The sequence below is a fragment of the Neopelma chrysocephalum genome, unplaced genomic scaffold, assembly GCF_003984885.1.
Source record: "Neopelma chrysocephalum unplaced genomic scaffold, ASM398488v2 Primary Assembly neopelma1_97517, whole genome shotgun sequence".
Taxonomy (NCBI): Eukaryota; Metazoa; Chordata; class Aves; order Passeriformes; family Pipridae; genus Neopelma; species Neopelma chrysocephalum.
In genome coordinates this window covers 148,893-169,001 of record NW_020926159.1, presented here as the reverse complement: position 1 = coordinate 169,001, position 20,109 = coordinate 148,893, and the positions used below count along the sequence as shown (strand labels likewise).

Genomic DNA, 20,109 nt, shown 5'->3' with positions numbered 1-20,109 from the left:
TTTTCACGGTTTTTTTGTTTGATTGTTTTTTTTAAATAAACAAGCTTTGCTTGTAAGCAAACAGAGGTTCCCTCCTGTCGTCATGTAACCACATCCTGAAACACTGATGCTGGAAAACTGTCCACAAATTGCAGCGATTAAAGGAAAAGTTATAAAAGGAATTAATTATTAAAGGGAATTCAGGAATGTATGTTGATACAGGTGTTGTTAATGGCAAAACTTGCAACTTCTAAGGAATATGCTTTTGCCACTATGTGTTCATAAAGGATGGGCTGTGGCACAGACTAGAAAAGGAAAAGATTTATTTAAACCACTGTAAAAAGTTGCCCAGAGAAGCTGTGGCTGCCACATCCTTGGAAGTGTCCAAGGCCAGGTTGGACAGGGCTTGGAGCAACCTGGGATAGTGGAAGGTGTCCCTGCCCAGGGTAGGGGGTTGGAACGAAATGAGATTTAAGGCCCCGTCCAACCCAAACCATTCTATGATTCTATAAAATTCGTAAGAAAGAACGGGAGAGATTCAATGTGCACTTAAACCATTAATTAATTCAGTGGTTTTGTCCCCATCCCAGCACAAATGTCTTAACTCTTGAGCATTTGCACAGAACTTAAATTCATATATATTTTTATCATTGTTAGTCATTATTATTAACTACAGCAACCAACGTGTATTACTTCAGGAATTCGCCAAATAGTTCTTTTCTGGTTGGAACACTTTAGTTTTCTAACATTGTACAAATTTCATTAATATTTTGAAATGAAACATTTTTCTGAACTGAAATGTGGAATAAAAAAGTTTTCAGAAGTGCTGAAATAGGTCAGTTTGAATGATTTAAATCTCTCTCTTTCTTCCCAGATTTCTCAAATCAGGAAACTCATTTGAAAACAAACAGATCTTTGCCCCCACTTCCCTTTAGCAAGAACCAGTTTAGAAATAGATACACCAGAAAAAAACATTAAGACTCTGGAAAACTACTCAGGAGCCCAAGTTTGAATTTCTAACTGAAAGACAAGCATAAGCACAATAAAGATGACAATAAGAAAGAGGTTGAAGAAAATTAGTTAAAATTAGTTAAATTTCAGGGTTTTTTTCCAAAATCAGTTAAATTTTAGGCATTTTTTTCTCTAGGACTCCCTACTATTGTCTTCCCCAACAAATCTGTCCTCCCCATTTCCTGGGATGTTACAGGACATTACCAGTGCACAGTGTGACTTTGGACACTTGGCCAGTTGTATAGATCAGGGCAGAATTCTGTCTTCCTTCCACTGAAGAGGAAAATAATTTCTTTCTCCCTGACAATGATTTTCTCAAAACTGACAAGAATTTTCTTAAGTCCAGATCTTATGAAACCTAAGTCAAATTTAAAAAAATGATAGGGAAGAAATGACAGACTGACAGGTAGGTGCTGTAACTGTGAAAACCTTTTTTTTTCTTTTTTTAATTAATTTCATTTTTAGACTTCTACTTTTTATATTTTTAAACAAGTTAAAAAAATTGTGCAATTTGTGTCTTTGTAAAATAAATGCCAGTTGTTTTTTTTCCTGAGGAATGCAGGGTATCCAGAACTCCCCCTGGTGACTCACAACACCAGCTTTGATGTGAGGATCAGGTAGGAATGGGGACCAAATCTCTGCAATTCCACTGAAATACCTGGACTGTGGCAAGATGCAGCAGCCAGGAGTGGGTTTACCATGTCCAGCAAATCATGAGCAACTCATTGCAGCACTGTTCTAATTCTCTATTTATTTGATAACTTTTGGAAAGTTTTGGTCATCTCACTCCAGTACCTAAGAGAGGGTTTACAAGAAAGCTGGAGAGGGACTTTTCACAAAGAAATGGAATGATAGGACACAGGGGTGTGGCCTTAATTTGAAGGAGGGGAGATTTAGGTTAGGTATTAGGAAGAAATTCTTTACTGTGAGGATGATGAGACACTGGCACAGGTTGCCCAGAGAAGCTGTGGATGTCCCATCCCTGGAAGTGTTCAAGGCCACATTGGACAGCGCTTGGAACAACCTGTTCCAGTGGAAGGTGACCCTGCCCGTGTCAGGGAGTTGGAACTTGATGAGTTTTAAGGTCCATTCCAATTCAAACCATTCTGTGATTCATCTGTTTATTCCCTAATTCAGACATCTCTCTCACTCCTGGAAGTAAATGCCCTGCAGATATAAATCCCCACTGTGCCGTCAAAGACAACAGTCCCAGGTTATACTCCTGGACAACTTGGCTTTGGATTTGCAAAGCCTGAGCCATAAGTAAGTGCCTGAGCACCCTTGCTGAGCAAATATTGCACAGCCTGATGAATTTACTCTGTGACTCTTTACTTGGGAAACTGCTTGGAGAGAGGAAGGATGGGGATGGGGGGGTTGGCGGGAAAAAGAAGGGGGGGGAAAGTAGGAAAAAAAAGGCTTCTGCTTTTCATAATGCCTAATCTTTTTTCCCATTGGCATTCACCAGATGTTGCTTTGGATCAGAAGATAAATATTAAAACCTAAGAAGGAACAAAGCAGGCTGTTTACGAGATGGATTTTCTGATGTCTCTCAAACACTTTAAAGACGGGAGGGAAGTAGGGGGGTAGAGATGCTTTGATAGGCACAAGGAATGAATTTCACAACCCAGCGGAGCTCTCTAGTGGTCTCAAGGCTAAATTGCTCTATTGGCATCAACCTAAGAATTAGGAATTTCACAGAATATGCTGAGTTGGAAGGGATCCACAAAGGATGCACAAGGATCATTGAGTCCAACCCTGCACAGGACCATCCCCAAGAGTCACACCATGTGCCTGAGAGTATTGTGCGAATGCTCCTTGAGCTCTGGCAGCCTTGGTGCTGTAGTCAGGTGTCTGGGAAGCCTGTTCCACTACCCAAACACCCTCTGGGGGAAAAGAATTTTTCTATTATCCACCCTAAACCTCCCCCGACACAACTTCAGGCCACTCCCTTGGAATTTGATCCTTCAGCCCATCATTTGGCAGGGACCAATTCTGCAAAAGGTAAAATAAAATCTGGGGGATGTTATTCATGGATGGAGTCACCCAGCTGTTGGAGAGGTACAGCACTAACCTGGCAAAGAGTCCAGCAAACCACCTCTGGGGTGGGGTGGTGTCCCTGTGGTGCCATCGAGGGGGTCTGTCCTCACAGACATAGAGGTAGGACACAGATCCTCTCTGCTGGTGGGGACCCACTGTGACTTGGACATCACATTCAATGAAGGTGGCTCTGTCTTCTCTGCAGTCAGCAGAAGAATGTGTCAGGCCACAGAGAGTGGCCAAAGAAGCTGCAAAGACAGGAGAGGGAAGAAATAACCCAAAGCAGCCAACACGCCACTGATACTGAGTGTATTTTACTACTGACTTGTGTCACTGTAGGTGTCCCTGCTCACAGCAGGGGGGTCGGAACTAGATGAGCTTTAAGGTCCCGTCCAACCCAAACCATTCCATGATTCTTTGATTCCTGATGTGCACCCAGCCTCTCTTTAGGTGCATCCTTTTTGAGGATGAGTAGGTCTTCATGCTGCTCCTTTGTGAGAGCAAGCACGTAACCTCCGCTGTGTGCTGATCATCAGGATGGTCTTCGGGATCAAATTGCTCTGTCCAGGAGGAGATGACATAAGGGATTAAATAAGAGCATGGACATTTCTTCTGGGGAAGACACACCATGGCTTACAGACCATGGTTTACAGACCAGGCATAAGGCACAAATTTTTTACCAAGGAGATGTGACAACTTAATGTCTCTCACAACTTCAAAATCCAGAAACAGGTTTCATGGAAGCACTGACAGAGCTTGGAGGGCTCCTGGAGAACTGGTGTGAGCAAGGTGGAATCTTGAGATGTAGTCACAGTTTGACTTGGTGGATGTGGTGAAAAGTGTGATGGGAGTAGCTGTTTTTCTTTGAGATGCATTTAATGGACAAGTGGTGTGAATACCTGGAAGAATTTCTTCATGGAAAGGGTTGTCAAGAATTGGAAGGGGCTGCCCAGGGAGGTGGTGGAGTCCCCATCCCTGGAGGTGTTCAAGGAATGACTGGACATGGCACTCAGTGCTCTGGGCTGGTTGACAAGGTGGGAATTGGTCACAGGTTGGACTTAATGATTTTGGAGGTCTTTTCCAGCCTAAATGATTCCGTGATTCTGTGAACAGAAATCATGTTTTCTTATTCTAAATCCAGACCAAAAAATGCTAAAAAAAAATAGTATTAGGAAGTCTCACTGAAGTTCAGATTAAGTTGAAATGTTTGGTTTTAATAATTTTAAAAAGGAATCCTTCAAGCCTTAAACCATGACAGACATTAAAACTATTTATCTCAAAACCCTGACTTTTGGACAATTTTCAGTAGTCTTGAATTAACCAAACAGTTGTGATGAACTCCTGAAAAGGTCTGTGGACAGTGTAACAGTCTGTACTGCAGCATCCAAGAGTGTTTCTCAAGCATCAGGAACATGCAATCAATGGGAATTTACAAAAAAGGGGGGTTTTTATTTGCTTTTTTAAGTTCCAGTTTGTTCAAAAGGCACCTTGTTTGCTGCAAAAGTGTCATTGCCAATGAGTGTCTTGTCTCCTAAGCAATTCTGAAAAATGTGGTTTGAAATTGTAAAAATATGAAAATGTTCTATTTCCTCTGTTAAAATATTAAGCACATTTTGCTACAAATGATTATTTCATATGGGGTATTTCTGAAGAGTTTATAACTGTTTAATGTTTCAGGTGTTTTTTGAAATATTAAAATCTAGCATTTCATGTTCTCTGAACTTCAGAGAATTCACAGTTCTACTGTATTTTTCTTCTCTGGATTTAGAATGAGGAAAAAAAAAGGTTAACCACATCTTCACAAATTTTCCAATTTGCTTAATCCCTTTTCTTCCCCAAATCCAGTGGCAATTCTTTTGATCAGCACCCATTCAAACACAGTCAAACACAACCCCTGCCTCGAAGACCTACATCTAAACAGGATGAGGAACAGACAGAGAAGCTTAAAGGAATGATGGCACCATGTCTATATTTTGCTATTATCGTCCAGAAATTATGTCTAGACCCACCTCAGATGTTCTATGTCTCCCACAAAAGCCTTGTGCCTTTCTTGAGGCCAGGTTGCCACTCCAGGGACATTTTAAGCAGCAGTAGATATCTGTGTTTTGACAAATAAATACCACCCAAGAGAAGTAAGTGCTACAAAGAACTCGCCTTTGCAACAACCTGCAGCAGAATCAATTTATTGCAGGAAGGTTTTGGTTTTCTTTTTGGTCTTGGAAAAAACATGGCAGAATTTTCCTATGTGGAACTCTTACTTCTGGATGAATGTTGAAAATTATTCCTAGAATCCCAGTACATGACTATTTTCAACACTATTTTGCTGCTGTCAAAGAACTTGCCTGGCTCATGTAGGTCACCAGAAGGTGTTTCCTGCACAGCCCTTAGGGTTCAGAAGAACAGCCTGTCACTCTTTGGATATCCCCAAAATGTGGAAATTGGGCATTTCTGATTTGTTCCAGTGCCCTCATCCCAATGCCTGTAGAAATATGGAGCCTTGTATCCTGCCAACAGCTGAAATAATTTTTAACTCAAACCAGGCAAACAAAGGTATTAATTTATAAAATATAAGTTAGAGAACATGGTTACAAAGGGCTATAAAGAGATCAATGAAAGCAAAATCCCAGCAAACCCTTTTTAATCTACACACCCCAGAATCAAACTTAGAATTACTTTCTCTCTCTAAGGTGGAAGGAGGAAAGAATCTCATCTCCACACCCTACATCTGTCCAGCTGATGGAGACACCACTCTTAGAGATTATGTCTTTTTCCTATTCCTTCTTTGAGGATCTCCAAGGTCCCCCTATTCCTCTGCTCCCAGAGGATTTAATATCTTTTCTCAGTTAGGAGGATGTCTTGGCTTCTCAATTCTCCTTCCTCTGACCATGAAACACAAATATCCCTTGGTATTATTGATGTCATTGTCTCCTGCCACAACAGCAGCAAAAAATACCAAATAAAGATTTCAACACACTTTTAGCATGTCCTAAAAGGATATTCTACCTGTTCTGGGGCACAGTTCTTCTGCCTGCTTAATTGGTTAGTGTTCAAACCCCAGAATGAAGCTTCTTTATGCTTTATATTCCCTATCAAGATAAAACCTGCAATCCCATGGCTGAGATGAAAGCACTCAGCCCTTTACAGCTTCTCTTTTGAGATCAGACACAATGGCAGCCAAATCTCTGCATGTTGGTAACGGGTTAGGGACCGACTGCCCCCAACCCTGGCTTTGAGGGGTACTCTGGTTTAATCCAGTATCCTGGGCTGCTCAGCACAGGGGCTTTGTTCTGGGTCACTGTTTAATAACAACTGCTGGACATGTGATGAGGCTAAAACCTACAGGAGGTTCCAAGGGCAGCTGTGGGTTGATTGAAGAACTGCCCAAGGAGTCCTGGTGCCAAACCACACATCCCCAGTTATCCACCACTCACTGTAGAGCACAACACTAACATGTGCTTAGCAGGGAAGACGGAGATTTAAAAAAAAATAAGTTAATAAAAGGGCGAGGAAAAAAGAGACTTGTTAAGGTCATTAAGTCCAGCCTCTGCCTATGAAGAATTGCTCCCTGGGAGACATTCATTTCACACAGTCGAGTTTCAGAAGTCCCAAGAGGTGGCTTTCAAGCCTCTATTCCACTACCTGATAGATCTCACTGTCAGAACATTCCTGCCATGTAATCAATATGCTTTATTCTCCCCCTTTCTTAATTCATTTCTGGATTTGAAAGATAGAAGGGACCCTTTGGATCCTTTGGTTTGATGCCCACAATAAACATCAGAGACCCTGACTACTACTAAGGTGTCATTTGCCACAACGTCTTCTTCATTTCTTCTATATTTGCTCATACAAATCACCCCATTCCTCTGGCTATAGTCACCCTGGGTCCTGGCCCAGTGCATCTTCTTCTCACAACCAAAACTAACTCCACTCTCTCCTCTTGCCCCATCCAAAAAGCTCCACCAACCCATGTCTCTCATCCTTTTCAGCCAGCCTCATTTCTAGCCTCTAATTTAAATCCTCATCCTTAAAAGTCCGCTTTTACCAGTGGAATCTGGTAATTGGTAGGTTCAGAACTTGAACCTACCTACCTAACAAAGATCCCAAGAGCTGCTACATCAAAAAGACCTAAAGCCAGACTTGTTATCCCCCGAGCTCGCTGATGCAACCAGGCCAATCAGGCTCAACTTTTACCCTGATGGATCTTATCGGTTCAACTCCTTTTAAAGGTACCTTCCTTATTCTCACCCCAAAGTCAAACTTACAATCTCAGATACTGGCTTACTGCAAAATTTATATATGGTACCTACCCTAATATCACCTGAGAGGAATGTTCAGTTATTTTCTCACCTGCCTCGAGCTTCCCACCGGTCTCCCCATCTTTCACAGGAGCACAACTCAATTCCACAGACATTAACCATGTGTTCTGCAAATTTAACCCGAGCTGAGCAGAACCCACAGCTGTATTTGCATTCATCAACTGTGCTTCAGCATGAGCATAAAGAGAAGGGAAGAGCTTTCAGGATCATAGAATCATTTCAGTTGGAAAAGCCCTCTGAGATCAAGTCCAACCATTCCCTCAGCACTGCCAAACCTACCACTAAACCATGTCCCCGAGTGCTACATCTACACAGCTTTTGAACACTTCCAGGGTTGGTGATCCTGTCAATTATCTCTCCTTACCAAACTTCTAAAGACTCATGGGTCAGTTTTTTCTCTTTGTTTTGGTTTTCCTTGAATGTCATGTGGTTTTGCTAATTTTATTTAATTTTGTTAATTTTTTTTAAGCTTTAGGGATGAAACTCATATTTTAGCTCTGTTCTGAACTGATTTTTCTGCATCTTTCAAAAGACAACAGTTTCCACAAACAAGTCTAGGTTTGCACTCCCATTCCTAGTGCCAAGAACATGCCCAGCTCTCACCAATGATCAAACCAAAACCTTGCTGCGAGCCTGCTCAACACCCATTCCTAAGGAAGACTCTGTGGGACAGGCTTATGGATGGATCCTGCTGAGCCCATCAATTCCTCATCTCTTGGAAAACTGCTTGTTTGATGGGAAAGAAGTCACATTTCCTACCTGCAGAGCCTTGCCCTCTGGGTCTGATCACATGAGCAAGCTACAGGAACCAGTTGGGGATTCCCACGTGAACATCTCTAATCTTAAGCAGGCCAGACACAACAAGACCCAGTGCTGAAACCCCAGGGCAGGCAGCTGCCACCTGACATCCCACAGTGCCAGAGGGGAGGTGTTTCTGCTTCACAGGACACAGTAACAGAAGAAATGCAGCTTAAACACTTCACATCGCCCCGTTGGGCCACCAGAGCCGGGAAATGTCACACGAGCGTCCAACCTGCGTGAGCCACCGAAGGGGCCCTGGGGCACCACAGACCTATCCCTCCCATTCCTTCATGGTTCGTGGTCCTGCATCCCTGAATTGGCTTTGCCACCTCTCCCACAGGGATGAGGCAGTAAAAGAAAGGTCTGAGCACTGGATGTGTGAGTGCCAAGTGGCAAAATTCCTCGGGCAAACAGCAGTGTGTAAAACATGAGGTGAGGCTGGACTAACCGCACTTAACACATCCACTCTTACCCTAAATGTAGTGGTGTGGGGGTGACTCTTTAAATATTAAGTGGAATACTCTCTGGAAAGCATCTTCCTCTATATACAGATTCACCTGTGCCAGATGTAAAAGTGCAAAGGCTGAATACAGCTGTCTCAGAGTGTTCAAATGGCCTGACAAACACAGATTTGAGCAGCCTGCAAACAATTTATTTTTTTTTTTAAGGCAAGAAAAAAAGATATTTTCTTGTAAATATTTAATTAACGTTTTTGCAACTCAACTGGTGAGACTGACAAAGCTGCAAAACCCAGGGCAGGGGAGAGAGGGATTGTAACTCTGCCTTTGGTTAGTGAGGCAACACATCCTTTGCATCTCCTCCTCAGAAACACAAGGAACGATCAGCATTCCCTTACTGACATCTAGCGTCAGGAATAAGCATCGTGGTCCTGCCTGTGAGATGGTTTTCCCCAGGCTCCCTCTCCCACCAACCACTCAGTGAATTTTGAACACGGTTATTAATGTTTTCACACTTTGGATCAATTTGATTACGTTTTATTTTGCTATTCTCCCTGCAATAACTGGACTGCCGTGTAGTGCTCTGATAAATTTTTTTCAGTACTACAGCACCATGTCTTTTTTCTTTTTAAAATAACAAGCAGTTTTGTGGGTTGTGCCTGGATCTTGTTTAAAATGAAGAAAATTGAGCCCTTATGACTTCTTGGTGTCTCCTTTTGAGTGCTTGTGGTTGGGTTTTAAAGCCCCAGGGTTTTTTTCCTTACATTTTTGTCAGCGTTCTTCATGGATAAGGGTTGGAACTAGGTGATCTTTAATATCCCTTCCAATCATTCTGTGATTCTATGAAAGAAACTGTTCAAAATGACATGAGCAAATATAGAATTTTGGAATAAGTGAGGCTGAAGAGAACACCTGTATGCCTTTTGTCACAACTCTTGTTCAAAAGAATGTTAAATTTCACATTGGACTGGTTTCTCAACAACTAATTTAGTCAAGTTCTGATTATTTTGGAGGATGGAGATTCCACATACCTTTGAGCAAAACCCTGGAAACTCATCCTGAAGAACACTCTCACTTGACACCTTTCTTCCATGTCCATGAAGGATGAGAGGTCATGGATCTTTGATCACTGATGATTTGATCACATGATCATTAGACCTCCAGATGTTCTTCAAGCTTCAGAGCTGTGAAGGGAGCTGAAGTGTTGCACTTCCAAGGTTTGGAATCACAGATTCACAGAATCCTTTAGGTTGGAAAAGACCTCCAAGATCACCGAGTCCAACCTGTGACCGATCCCCACCTTGTCAACGAGACAAGAGCACTGAGTGCCATGTCCAGGTGTTTCTCTAACACCTCCAGGGATGGGGACTCCACCAAGAAGTCAAGCACTAAGGTGCTCCATGTTCAGCATTTGGGGAATGGTATATGTCTCATATGAGATTTGAGAGTCCTAAAATCCTGCCTTTTTCAGATTTTAACACCCTAATTCTGTGCTTCCAGTAAGAAAGGGAGGAAGCATGTCTTATCCCAGAAAATGCCCGTTTTGAAGAGCTTGCTCCAAAGCTGAGGCAGGGTTATTTCTCTCTTTGAGAAAGTTGGAGATCATGGATTCATCCCATGCTACCAGTCTCCAGTTAAGGAGGATGCTCCCATCTTGCTCTCAAGGAATTCAAATCCTCATCTCCAGCTTTCCAAAGGTAAGAACTGGCCATGTTACATCATTTGTTCACTCTTCCAGTCATTCGCTCCTTTCCTCCCAGCCCTTTACCCCACTGAGGTTTTCCCACAATGCAGCCAAAACACAAAATGTGTGGGGCCACAGTACTGTAGAATCATTGAGGCTGGAAAAGGCCTTTAAGATCAAGTCCAACCATCAACCCAGCACCGTGTTCCTCACTAAACCATATCCTCAACTATCACAACTAAGCACTTTCTGTGAAAAAAAAACCTCTTAACATCTAATCTAAACCTCCCTTGGTGCACCTTGAGGCCATTTCCTCAGAAGAAAAGGCATTTAAGGGAGTTCAATTAGCTACGATAGTCATGATGGTCAAGAGGTGCTCAGATACCCAACCCTACAGTCCACAGGCACATTTTATGTGAGAGAGCTTTCCCAAGGAATAACTGCCACAAGGAAACCTTGATGTTGTGCATATTTCATGCACACCCACAAAGCACGTGTGACCACGAGCACATGGTGGATCTAGTGCAGTGTCCGTGGCCATTGACACAAAAACTCACCCTGACACCATCTATCTTCAGACCGAGATCAAAAAACAGAAGTCATAGAACCGTGGAATCATTAAGGTTGGAAAAGACCTCCAAGATCATCAAGTCCAAACTTTGCCAACACTGTGTTGACTTCCCTCCTTTCTCCGGGGCTGCTCTCTGTTCCCCTTGGATGAGATACACTGGTACCCTCCCTTTTGGGTCAAGCTAGGGTTTTAGGGGATATATTTTTAAAAAAATGACAGGTTTTGTGCTTTAACTGACCATGTAAGTGTGGGACAAGGCAGCTCAGCTCAGTCACGGTCATCTTGGCCGAAGGTTCACAGTTGGTGCCACAGACTGTGACCAAAGTCTTCCCGGGGGAAAACCCGCTTCCATACAGGTAAACTGCTCCTCCACTCAGGCCACCTTGGGAAAGGACAGAAAAGGGGATTTCAGACAGATCCTGACAGGCAGCTGTCAATAAAAGTAATTTTTTGTATTCATATTTTTTGCTTTCATGACAAAAAAAGCCTGTCACTGCAGTCCCTCACGCAGCACCCTCCATGACTTACCCCAGTTGTGAGTCACAGCTGTCACTGTCAGCTGAGAGGTGAACATCAGGTTGGAGGAAGCCCAGCCCCTGGGGATATCCAGGCCCAGCACAGGATATTCACCCACAGGGAGCGGAGGAGCTGAGCACTGCAACACAGAGCCAGCGATGGTGACAGCACTACAAGCAAAGTCTCCAATAAACACATGCGTGGTGTCCCTCTCTGTGATCCGTGACACTGTCATCGTTAGAAGGAGACCAGTTGCAACAAGTGAGAGGAAAGCTGGGGTAAACTCCTCGCTGTAACTTATTGTTCCAAGGTAATAGAAATGTTCATCTACTTTCAGACTCAGAGCTCTGGTACCATTACCCGGAGGCACCGTGCACTGGAGAGCGGCACAGGTGACACTGAGGATGTGGCAGGGGTGGTGATCTATGAGAACAGAAGTTGTTCTCTGCCCTTTCAGTGCTGAGCCCGCCAAGGTGAGCAGACCTCCCCCGTTGGTGCTGAAGTTTTGTGGGTAGAACCGATCCACCCGAGGCAGGATGGGGAGGACCCTCGATGTCTCCCTAAAGCAAGCATTCCCACTTTTCCTGTTGGATATGGAAATGCTGTGCTCCCCTGGGGCAAGGCAGGCTGTCTGGCACTCCACGATGGCCTCGTTCCAGAAAGTCACCTTGCAGACAGTGTGGCTGTTCACATGTACCAGGGGGCTGTCGCCTGGCCAGGCCAGCCTCTGTCCTTTGATTGTCACATAGGTGAGTGTCCCATTGGTCTTCCAGGTCACCAAATGTACCAGAGGGGTCCACTGCTCATGGAGGTGGAGTGTACAGTCCCCAAGGCACACACTGCTGACCCCATTGACAGTCACCATGACACTGAGAACCCGGGATGCCTCAGCCAGCCCCTGAGAGTGCAAAGGATGTGACGCTGGAAGGACAACACAACTAATGGCATTGTTATCAGACTTCTGGATCTCACAGGAATAATTACTCTCCAGGTTGACCTGTACCAAATTCCTACTGGATTTTAAAGCAATGCCAGATATAGTGAGCAACATCCCACCACAGATTGATCCTTTTGCTGGGAATATGGAGGTTATCCTTGGAGTTACTGTAAGGGCCTGCTGCCTTGCTGTCACGTGAGCGTATCCCAGCTGCCTGTGGACAACCTGGATGGGGAAAGTCCCAGGTTCCAGGCTGTTCAGTGACAAAGAGCACTGATAAAACATTGCAGACTTGTTGCCACGTTGAAACTCAAGTTGACATTCACTGTATCCAAGCTTAGCAACAGATCCAGTGATGTTTATCCCCTGGATGCTCAAGAGTAGGCTGCTATCTGTGGTTTCTGTTTCAACAACAGTAACAAGGGGAGTCAAAGCTCTTTGGTAGTTAAAGGTGGTGATCCTTTTGGCCAAGAGAGCGTATTGAAGTGACCTGCTGCTGATGATGACATTTACTCTGACAGAGATGTCTTGTGAATCTTCATTAGACAAATTAGCAGCTGGTGGGGTCAGGCACCAAATTCTCTCTTCTTCCAAGTGAGTAACTGCACAGGTTTGATTGCTCATTGAAACAGAAACCAGGGCAGGATTTTGGCTAAAGCCCACCCCAGAGATTGTGAGCAGTGTTCCACCTAGGAGTAAAACAAAATAAGGAAGAAGGACGTTATTGGCAGGAAAGGAATTAATGACTGTCTGTGAATGATCACAAACCATGATCTTTAAGGTCCTTCCAACCCAAACCATTCTATGATAAAGCTGATAAGCATGACTGTCTTAGCCAGGTTGAATGGAAGAAGAAAAAAAGTTCATTTTTATTTGGATAGGACAGTGAGAGATGATAAGCAACTGTACATCAGGATAAACCTACGTGGACAAGAGGCTGAGGTAACAGGTAGCCAGGGACCTTTGTGGCAGTAAATGACAGTAAAAAACCACTACAAAACTGGAGAAAGCTGCTGTGAAAGGACCCCAGAGAGTAAACTCTCCCAGAGACTGAACTCTTCATGGAAGGGGACTGTCCATACAAGTAGATGAGAAGATGGTTTGGTCCTGCTGCCTACAGGGAAGCAGAACATAGGAATGACTACTTTCAAACTCAGGCAGAGTTCCAAATTTCATAAAATCACAGAATGGTTTGGGATGGAAGGACCCTAAAGCTCATCTCGTTCCAACCCCCTACCATGGTCAGGGACTAACCCAGGTTGCTCCAAGCCCTGTCCAACCTGACCTTGAACTCTTCCAGGGATGGGGCGCCACAGCTGGTCGGGGCAACCTGTGCCAGGGCCTCCCCACCCTCACAGTAAAGAGCCCACCTGAAGCCCCTGTCCCTCTTCCCGTCATTACTGGTATTCCCAGTGCTTTGCCTTGCTTCAACTTTGTTATCCATTAAGCCTATTCCCTTCCTTTTCCCATGATCTGCATGCAAAATGTTGGTTTATGATGAGATTCTTTCTGAGTGAGCTCAAATCCTTAATCCAGATGCCTACATTAGTGTTAGAGACAACAAAAGACTAGAGGTAAAGGGGGGAGGACTGGTGCTTTTTGCAGCAATGAGATTCTAATTCAGCCTAAGCCATTCATAAAGGCACAACCAAAAAGTTAATCAGTTCTTATTTAATTTTCAATTTACCATTAAATATGAAAAGAAGGGTACAGCTTCTATTATTTTTTTTAGTATGGCTTAATCTTCAAAACTTATAGGATTTGCTCTCCAAGCTCTATCCATTCTCTCATCTTTCAAGGCTCGAGCACTTCACAAAGTATTGAACTAATCACGTACCACAAAGCCTCTGAATTTTTGTGTCTTTAAATGTGTTGTGAGCCTGGGAGAGCAATCTGTGGAGGACCTGAGGTTGTAGCACAAGAATTTCTCTGTCTTCTATAAAAGCATTTCTAAAGGCTCATGTAAAATTCACTACAGGGATTCAACTCTCTCCCATCACCAGCCAAATGACAAAATAAATCAACCACCCCAAATCTGCTTTTTAAGATTTAAAGTAAAACTTTTTTTTTTAATTCAGTGATGTTTTGCTCTCAAACACACTTAAATTATTTCCAGTGTCTAAAAGCTTGGAACAGGATTAATAAATATTTCACTTTTGATTAAAATTAACATTTAAAAAGGGCTTTTTTTTTTTTCTTTTCAACTTAACAAAAATGAACATCCCCTTTGGGATCACTTGAAATTATTGTTTGCTTCAAACCACAATTTTACCCTGCTTCCCACCTAACTTTCACATGGAAAACTTTGAAAGGTGGGGGCGAAATGACTGAAAGAAACAGCACAGATGAGCCAGGTGTGGGTGTGCTTTGTTTTCCCAACGGGAACATGCAAGGATACATGAGCAAATACTTGGGGAAATCAAATTCAAAGCATAGGGAGCCCTGAGCCAACCAACCAGATGGAGGGATGCTCACTACAATCCCACATTTCCAGACTGCTGCTGTCTGCCTGTTGATGTCTGTATAATAAAGGGTCACAGATTCAAAGCACCCTCATTTAAACTGATGTGAAATGGGATGCACTTTCCATTCCTGCAGGAAAACTGTGCCCTTGATCCCTTTAACCTCCATAAGTGGCTGCAGATGTATCAACACTGTTTACCCAGAAAGGAGCCACAACACGGCTCCACGCTGAAGATCTCAGAGAGGTACTGGATTAACAGCTCAGTCCTGCAAAACACAAGAAACATAGAAAGGATTTGGGGGATATTTTTATATTTTTCTCTCCTGCTGCAGTGCTATTCTTTCTAACAGTTCTTTCTAGCTTGGAAAGTCAAACACTCACCTGTCACATCCCCTTGGTTTAATGCCACAAGCAATGAGACCACCCCACACTCCAAATTTTTCCAAGTGGTTTAGAATCATAGAATGGTTTGGGTTGGAAGGGACCTTAAAGATCATCTCATTCCAACCCTTCTGCCATGGGCAGAGACACATTTGAGCTACATCTGTCACAAACACTCTCTTATCAATTGGCAACCTGTGGGTCAAATTTAGTCCACGAGGTGCAAGTGAATTGCCCATCAAAAGAAAAACCCGTCAGGAATGAGGGTTTTTTTTGGCAAAGAGATCCTACTGTAACTACACCCCCAGCAGGAGATGCAAGTGCATTGAAGAGACATCCCTGCTGCCTTCTCTCCTCACTTCTCCCACCAGACAGTAGAGTAACTAACTGAAACAAGAGGAAACAATGTGAGCTCCTGAAGCCACTCAGATAAAAGTGTAGCTCTCTTTCTGTCTCATCTACATCTATTTTTCCTCCTCACCATCCTCCTTTCAAAAACACCCCCTTCCCTAAAAAGATCCATTAGAGAAGGAGACCTTCCCAATCCTGCAATCCAGCCCACCAGAGATCAGACTTGTCTCCTGGGATGATCCATCTCTCTCCGCTCTATCCCTGGAGAAGAAATGAGGGTGCTGCTAAGAGACTCCAGTACCAGGTGGGATGAATCCCTGTGTGTCATCACACCAACCATAAATTTTCTCCTGAAGTTCATTAATGATACAAGCAGCTTAGGTTGGTTTGGAAACAATAAAACCAGCTAATTTCTCCCCAGTATCATTGTTTCAGGATCATTCCTGGCAGCTGCCATGGATGAGGACTAAAACTGTGCTGCTTGTGAATGCATTCTTACATCCCCATTTCAGGTCGGTTTTCCCCCCACATTTTAATTCATTTATATTACATTTATCTAGGCATGAACTTGAAGTGTCACCTTAAAAGATGGAAATAGCATCATTTAAAAATTCTCCAAACAAAGCATTTTTTTATTGTTCAAACTAGCTTTTGTTTTTCTGATGAAAAGTGTTTCTTTTCTTCTGCTGTTTTCCTACAGCAGGATTTATCTGCATTTGACCTGAATCCATGAATACCTTTGATTGCCTGAATATGCATTTTTCATCAAATCAACTGTTTTTTTCTAAAATGTTTCTCTCCTGCCTCCTACTGATCCAAGGGGAGTTAATTGAGTAGCATTAGCAGTTTGCTGACTTGGGTTCCACAGATCAATAAATGCCTTGATAATTATTCATAATTTTGTACCACACTGCAGAATTCACCGTTAGGTGTTTGTGAAAAACTCTTGCCTTCCTTTTCAGATTAACCCTAAAACAACAAATAGGATGGAGAATGAAGTTTATAAGGAAAATACTCACCTGTTTGAAGCAATAGTGATACCATTGATGGTGACAGAAATATTGTGCCACCCTGCAGCCAGGGCTGGAAGTGTCACATTAACACCATGGTCTGTCTGCTCCTGGATCTGTGGCCACGAGTCTCCAATTTGGACCTTGACATCCGAACCTCGGTAGGTGGCAAACTGGGATATCCCAATCTGAAGCTCCTCCCCTCCTGCAGAGGAAAGAATGGATGAAACAATTTCAGTTTTTCTGGCAATGGTTATTTTGGCACATGTGACCATTGCCTGAGGAAGAGCCATCATTCCAGGACAGGTCCAGTCATGTCCATCAGCCCAAGACCAAAAAGTTGAAGACTGTGATGGTTCTGTATCCTACTCAATCCCTCATGGATAAGGTCACCAAGTGTCAGAGTTGTCTTGAGATCTCAGCCCAATGAACTTGGCTATGACTGTCTAAACTCACTCTCATCCTCCATATTCAGGATAGATCTATGGCTCCTTGTCATAAATCTCTATCCTACAAATATCTGAACTGCATAAAAGCCAAATCCTGTCTTTTTAAAACTCACATAAACTGCAGCTGAAGAGGTCTGGGTTTTCTCCTAAATCCTTGACGAATGATCTGGATCACATTTTTAAGCCCTATGGAGATGATCTAACTTTAAGAGGAGCCTCCCACAGTAAAATGAAAATTTCCTTGGGTACCTAAAGTCAAATGGTCACATATGTGCCTGTTGGAGTTTAACTCCAGCCAGCAACTCATCCACTAATAATTGTTCACTCCCTCCCCCAGAGTGGGATGGAGGAGAGAACTGGAAGAGTAAAAGGGAGAAGGCTCGTAGGTAAAGACAGTTTTATATGAAAAGCAAAAGCCATGTGTGCAAAGCAAAACGAGGAATTCATTCATCAGCCACTTCCCATGGGCAGGCAGGTGTTCAGCCATCCCCAGGAAAGCAGGAATCCAGCACACATAACCATTACTTGGGAAGTCAAACACCATCACCACGAAAGTCCCCCTCCTCCTTCTTCTTTCCCCAGGTGTAATTGCTGAGCATGATGTCAAATGGTCTGGAATATTCCTTGGGTGAGCTGGGGACAGGTGTCCTGTCTGTGTTCCCTTACCAACTCCTTATGCACCCCCAGCTCACTCACTGGTGGGGTGGGATGTGGAGCAGAAAAGGCCTAGACTTTGTATTAAACCCTGATCAGAAATGATGAAACATTCCTGTGTCACCAACACCATTTTCAGCACAAAGCCAAACCCATATTCACATACCAGCTACCACGAAGAAAAAAAACAGCTGAGCTTCAAAGCACCTTGTTTTCAGGAAACATGGCTCTCTCTCCCAGTTAAACTCTGTTTTGAGCCAGACTATATTCAGATGAAAGGGGATACTTTACTTATCTGTGCACAGTACAGTAATAGAACAGAACAAGGGCAGTGGAGAAGGGAATTTCATAACCTAAATTCCTCCTGAAATAGGTTTAAAAAATTTGGGTGGTATCCACCAGTCCTAACAGAGCCATTTTCACTGATAGCTGTATCTGTGGTCAGTGGAGAGAAACAGAGCCTTTATGGCATGATTCACTTTATTGTAAATAAGACACACAAAAGAGCTGTGTTGAATCCCACCAAAGAACCATCATTTCTCTTCACTGACTATGCAAGACATTTAAACAACAAACACAGAGATGTGTTTAGGAGGTGAATCTCACCCTCCTGTCTCCCCTGAAGGGATGAAGGAGGGAGGATAGAGCTTCCATGAAACAGGAGAGCCTGTACGAAGCTCCCTTCATCTACCTGCTCTTCTAAGCAGATCTTGAAGCCAGTACTTTTCAAATCTACTTGCACAAAGAGTCAAATAAAGTTTTAAAGCCTGCAAAGTTGAATATGTTAATAGCGTGAACTCTTTGGATTCCTGGTCAATTGTCGGCTTAATCCCAGATGCCTGGAAGGCATTGGTGTAATTTATTTATTCTTTTTATTCTATGGGAGGAAAATTATATTAAAAGACAAAGCCGTGGAGGTTCTGAATAGGAGATTGAACTCAGTCCCAACACTGCTCACGAGACTCTATAACATTAAGAAATTCCTTGCACCTGGAATGCCCACGGCGAGAAAAACCTCCCCTTGGTGCTGTGGCATCGGAATAATATTCAAGTGATAAAGGACATTTTCTCTTATTTATGCATCCTGGAGTAATAGAAAATGACAAGGGCATTTGGGGAAAGGAACAGAAACACTGGGATTGCACAGGAAGTGTGTTTTGGCACCGGTAGTCACCCAACTCCATAAATCTCCACCGAGTCCAATCAAACTTGGGAGCTGGGGGGGCCTTTAAGGTGTACACTGGAGAGGTTGCAAAAAGAGCAGAAAAAAAAGCAGACTATTATATCCTTGGAGGAATGGGAGTGGAAAATAGGAATATTTCTGTCTTTCTCCCATCTTCCTTCCTCTTTCTCTCAGATACTGAGAAACCGGTGTCTGGTTGCCACATAGAAATGTACTAAACTTCTTTGTAAAAGACTCATCTGTAAGTGGACAACATTTGGCATTAATGCTTTCTATTCCCAAAATCTTGGGGGGAAAAAAAAGGAGGGAAATGAGCAAAAAAAATTCAACCCAAATAGAAACTTTCAAAAGACAAGAACGATCAATGCTCTATGACATCTATTTGGGATTTTGTTCCCGTAAAGTCCATGAAGACTGTGCTCATATTCTAAAGTAACAGTTTACAAGGTCAAACTGGAAGGAACAGTTTGGATTGGAAATGGGGACTAGAAAGACAAGCATTGCCTTTCTTCTGCTTTCAGCAGCCTAAAATACATGTGATGCTCCTTATGGTCAACCCTTTGGGATTCAGGACATGGACACTCTGTAGAGCTCATTTATCTTGTCATGGCTGAACCTGTTACCAAGGATGAGTGGATGGGCAAATTTCAGAGCAGAGTTAGAGAAACATGATGCAAAAGGAGCACTGTACCACATCTAACATCCAGATGATATCATCCATGCTGACCTAGGACAAGCAACTCATTCCCTCGTGTATACTGGAGTAAAACCAATAAAAACAAAAAAAACCTGTGTCAGATCAAACTTCATAGACCTACATTCCCTCTGCCCCACCACCATGAACAATAACAACACTTCTCCAGATGGTTCCCAATGTATATCATCTTCAGCCTTTTCACCTGCTATGCCACTTCTGTTCCTGCTCAGGGACACAACAGCAGGGTTTAAGGAAGGATCATATCCGAACAAGTTCATTACTGTTGTTGACAGGTATCCAGAAATTAATGTCACATGGGCAGTAGCATCTTCTGTGCCCTAGAAAGAGAAATGAAGCAAATGTCAGGTATAAGAATGTACTAATTTAAAAAAAAAATTGCTATTTTCCTGCATCTCCCATATTTAACAAGTCAGGCACATAGCACTGATGAAACTTATATATACCCAGACTCTACTTAAATGTGTACATTTATACTGATTTTAAAGGAACATCTGTGGAGAGTTAGAAACCTTGAAACAATCCCAGACTATGCAGATTTAGATTTGCTATATCCGTATTAGTAAATTAAACTAGTAAATAAAATCCTGGA

General features: G+C 43.0%; 1 protein-coding gene across 7 annotated transcripts in view; it reads right to left on the bottom strand.

Moving 5' to 3' along the window:
• PKHD1 (PKHD1, fibrocystin/polyductin) overlaps positions 1-20,109 on the bottom strand; it is a 254,701-nt gene that overhangs the window by 196,333 nt on the left and 38,259 nt on the right. For all 7 annotated transcript variants that reach the window (XR_003532415.1, XR_003532416.1, XM_027672673.1 and 4 more), the window contains 6 exons: positions 19,702-19,837; positions 16,526-16,721; positions 14,973-15,040; positions 11,386-12,999; positions 11,096-11,239; positions 3,062-3,275 (listed from right to left, as the gene is read on the bottom strand). Coding sequence is in view for 5 of the 7 variants with exons in the window: in XM_027672673.1 (XP_027528474.1) it covers positions 3,062-3,275; positions 11,096-11,239; positions 11,386-12,999; positions 14,973-15,040; positions 16,526-16,721; positions 19,702-19,837 (2,372 nt within the window). In the remaining 2 variants the exon portion in view is untranslated. The remainder of the gene's footprint in view (positions 1-3,061; positions 3,276-11,095; positions 11,240-11,385; positions 13,000-14,972; positions 15,041-16,525; positions 16,722-19,701; positions 19,838-20,109) is intronic.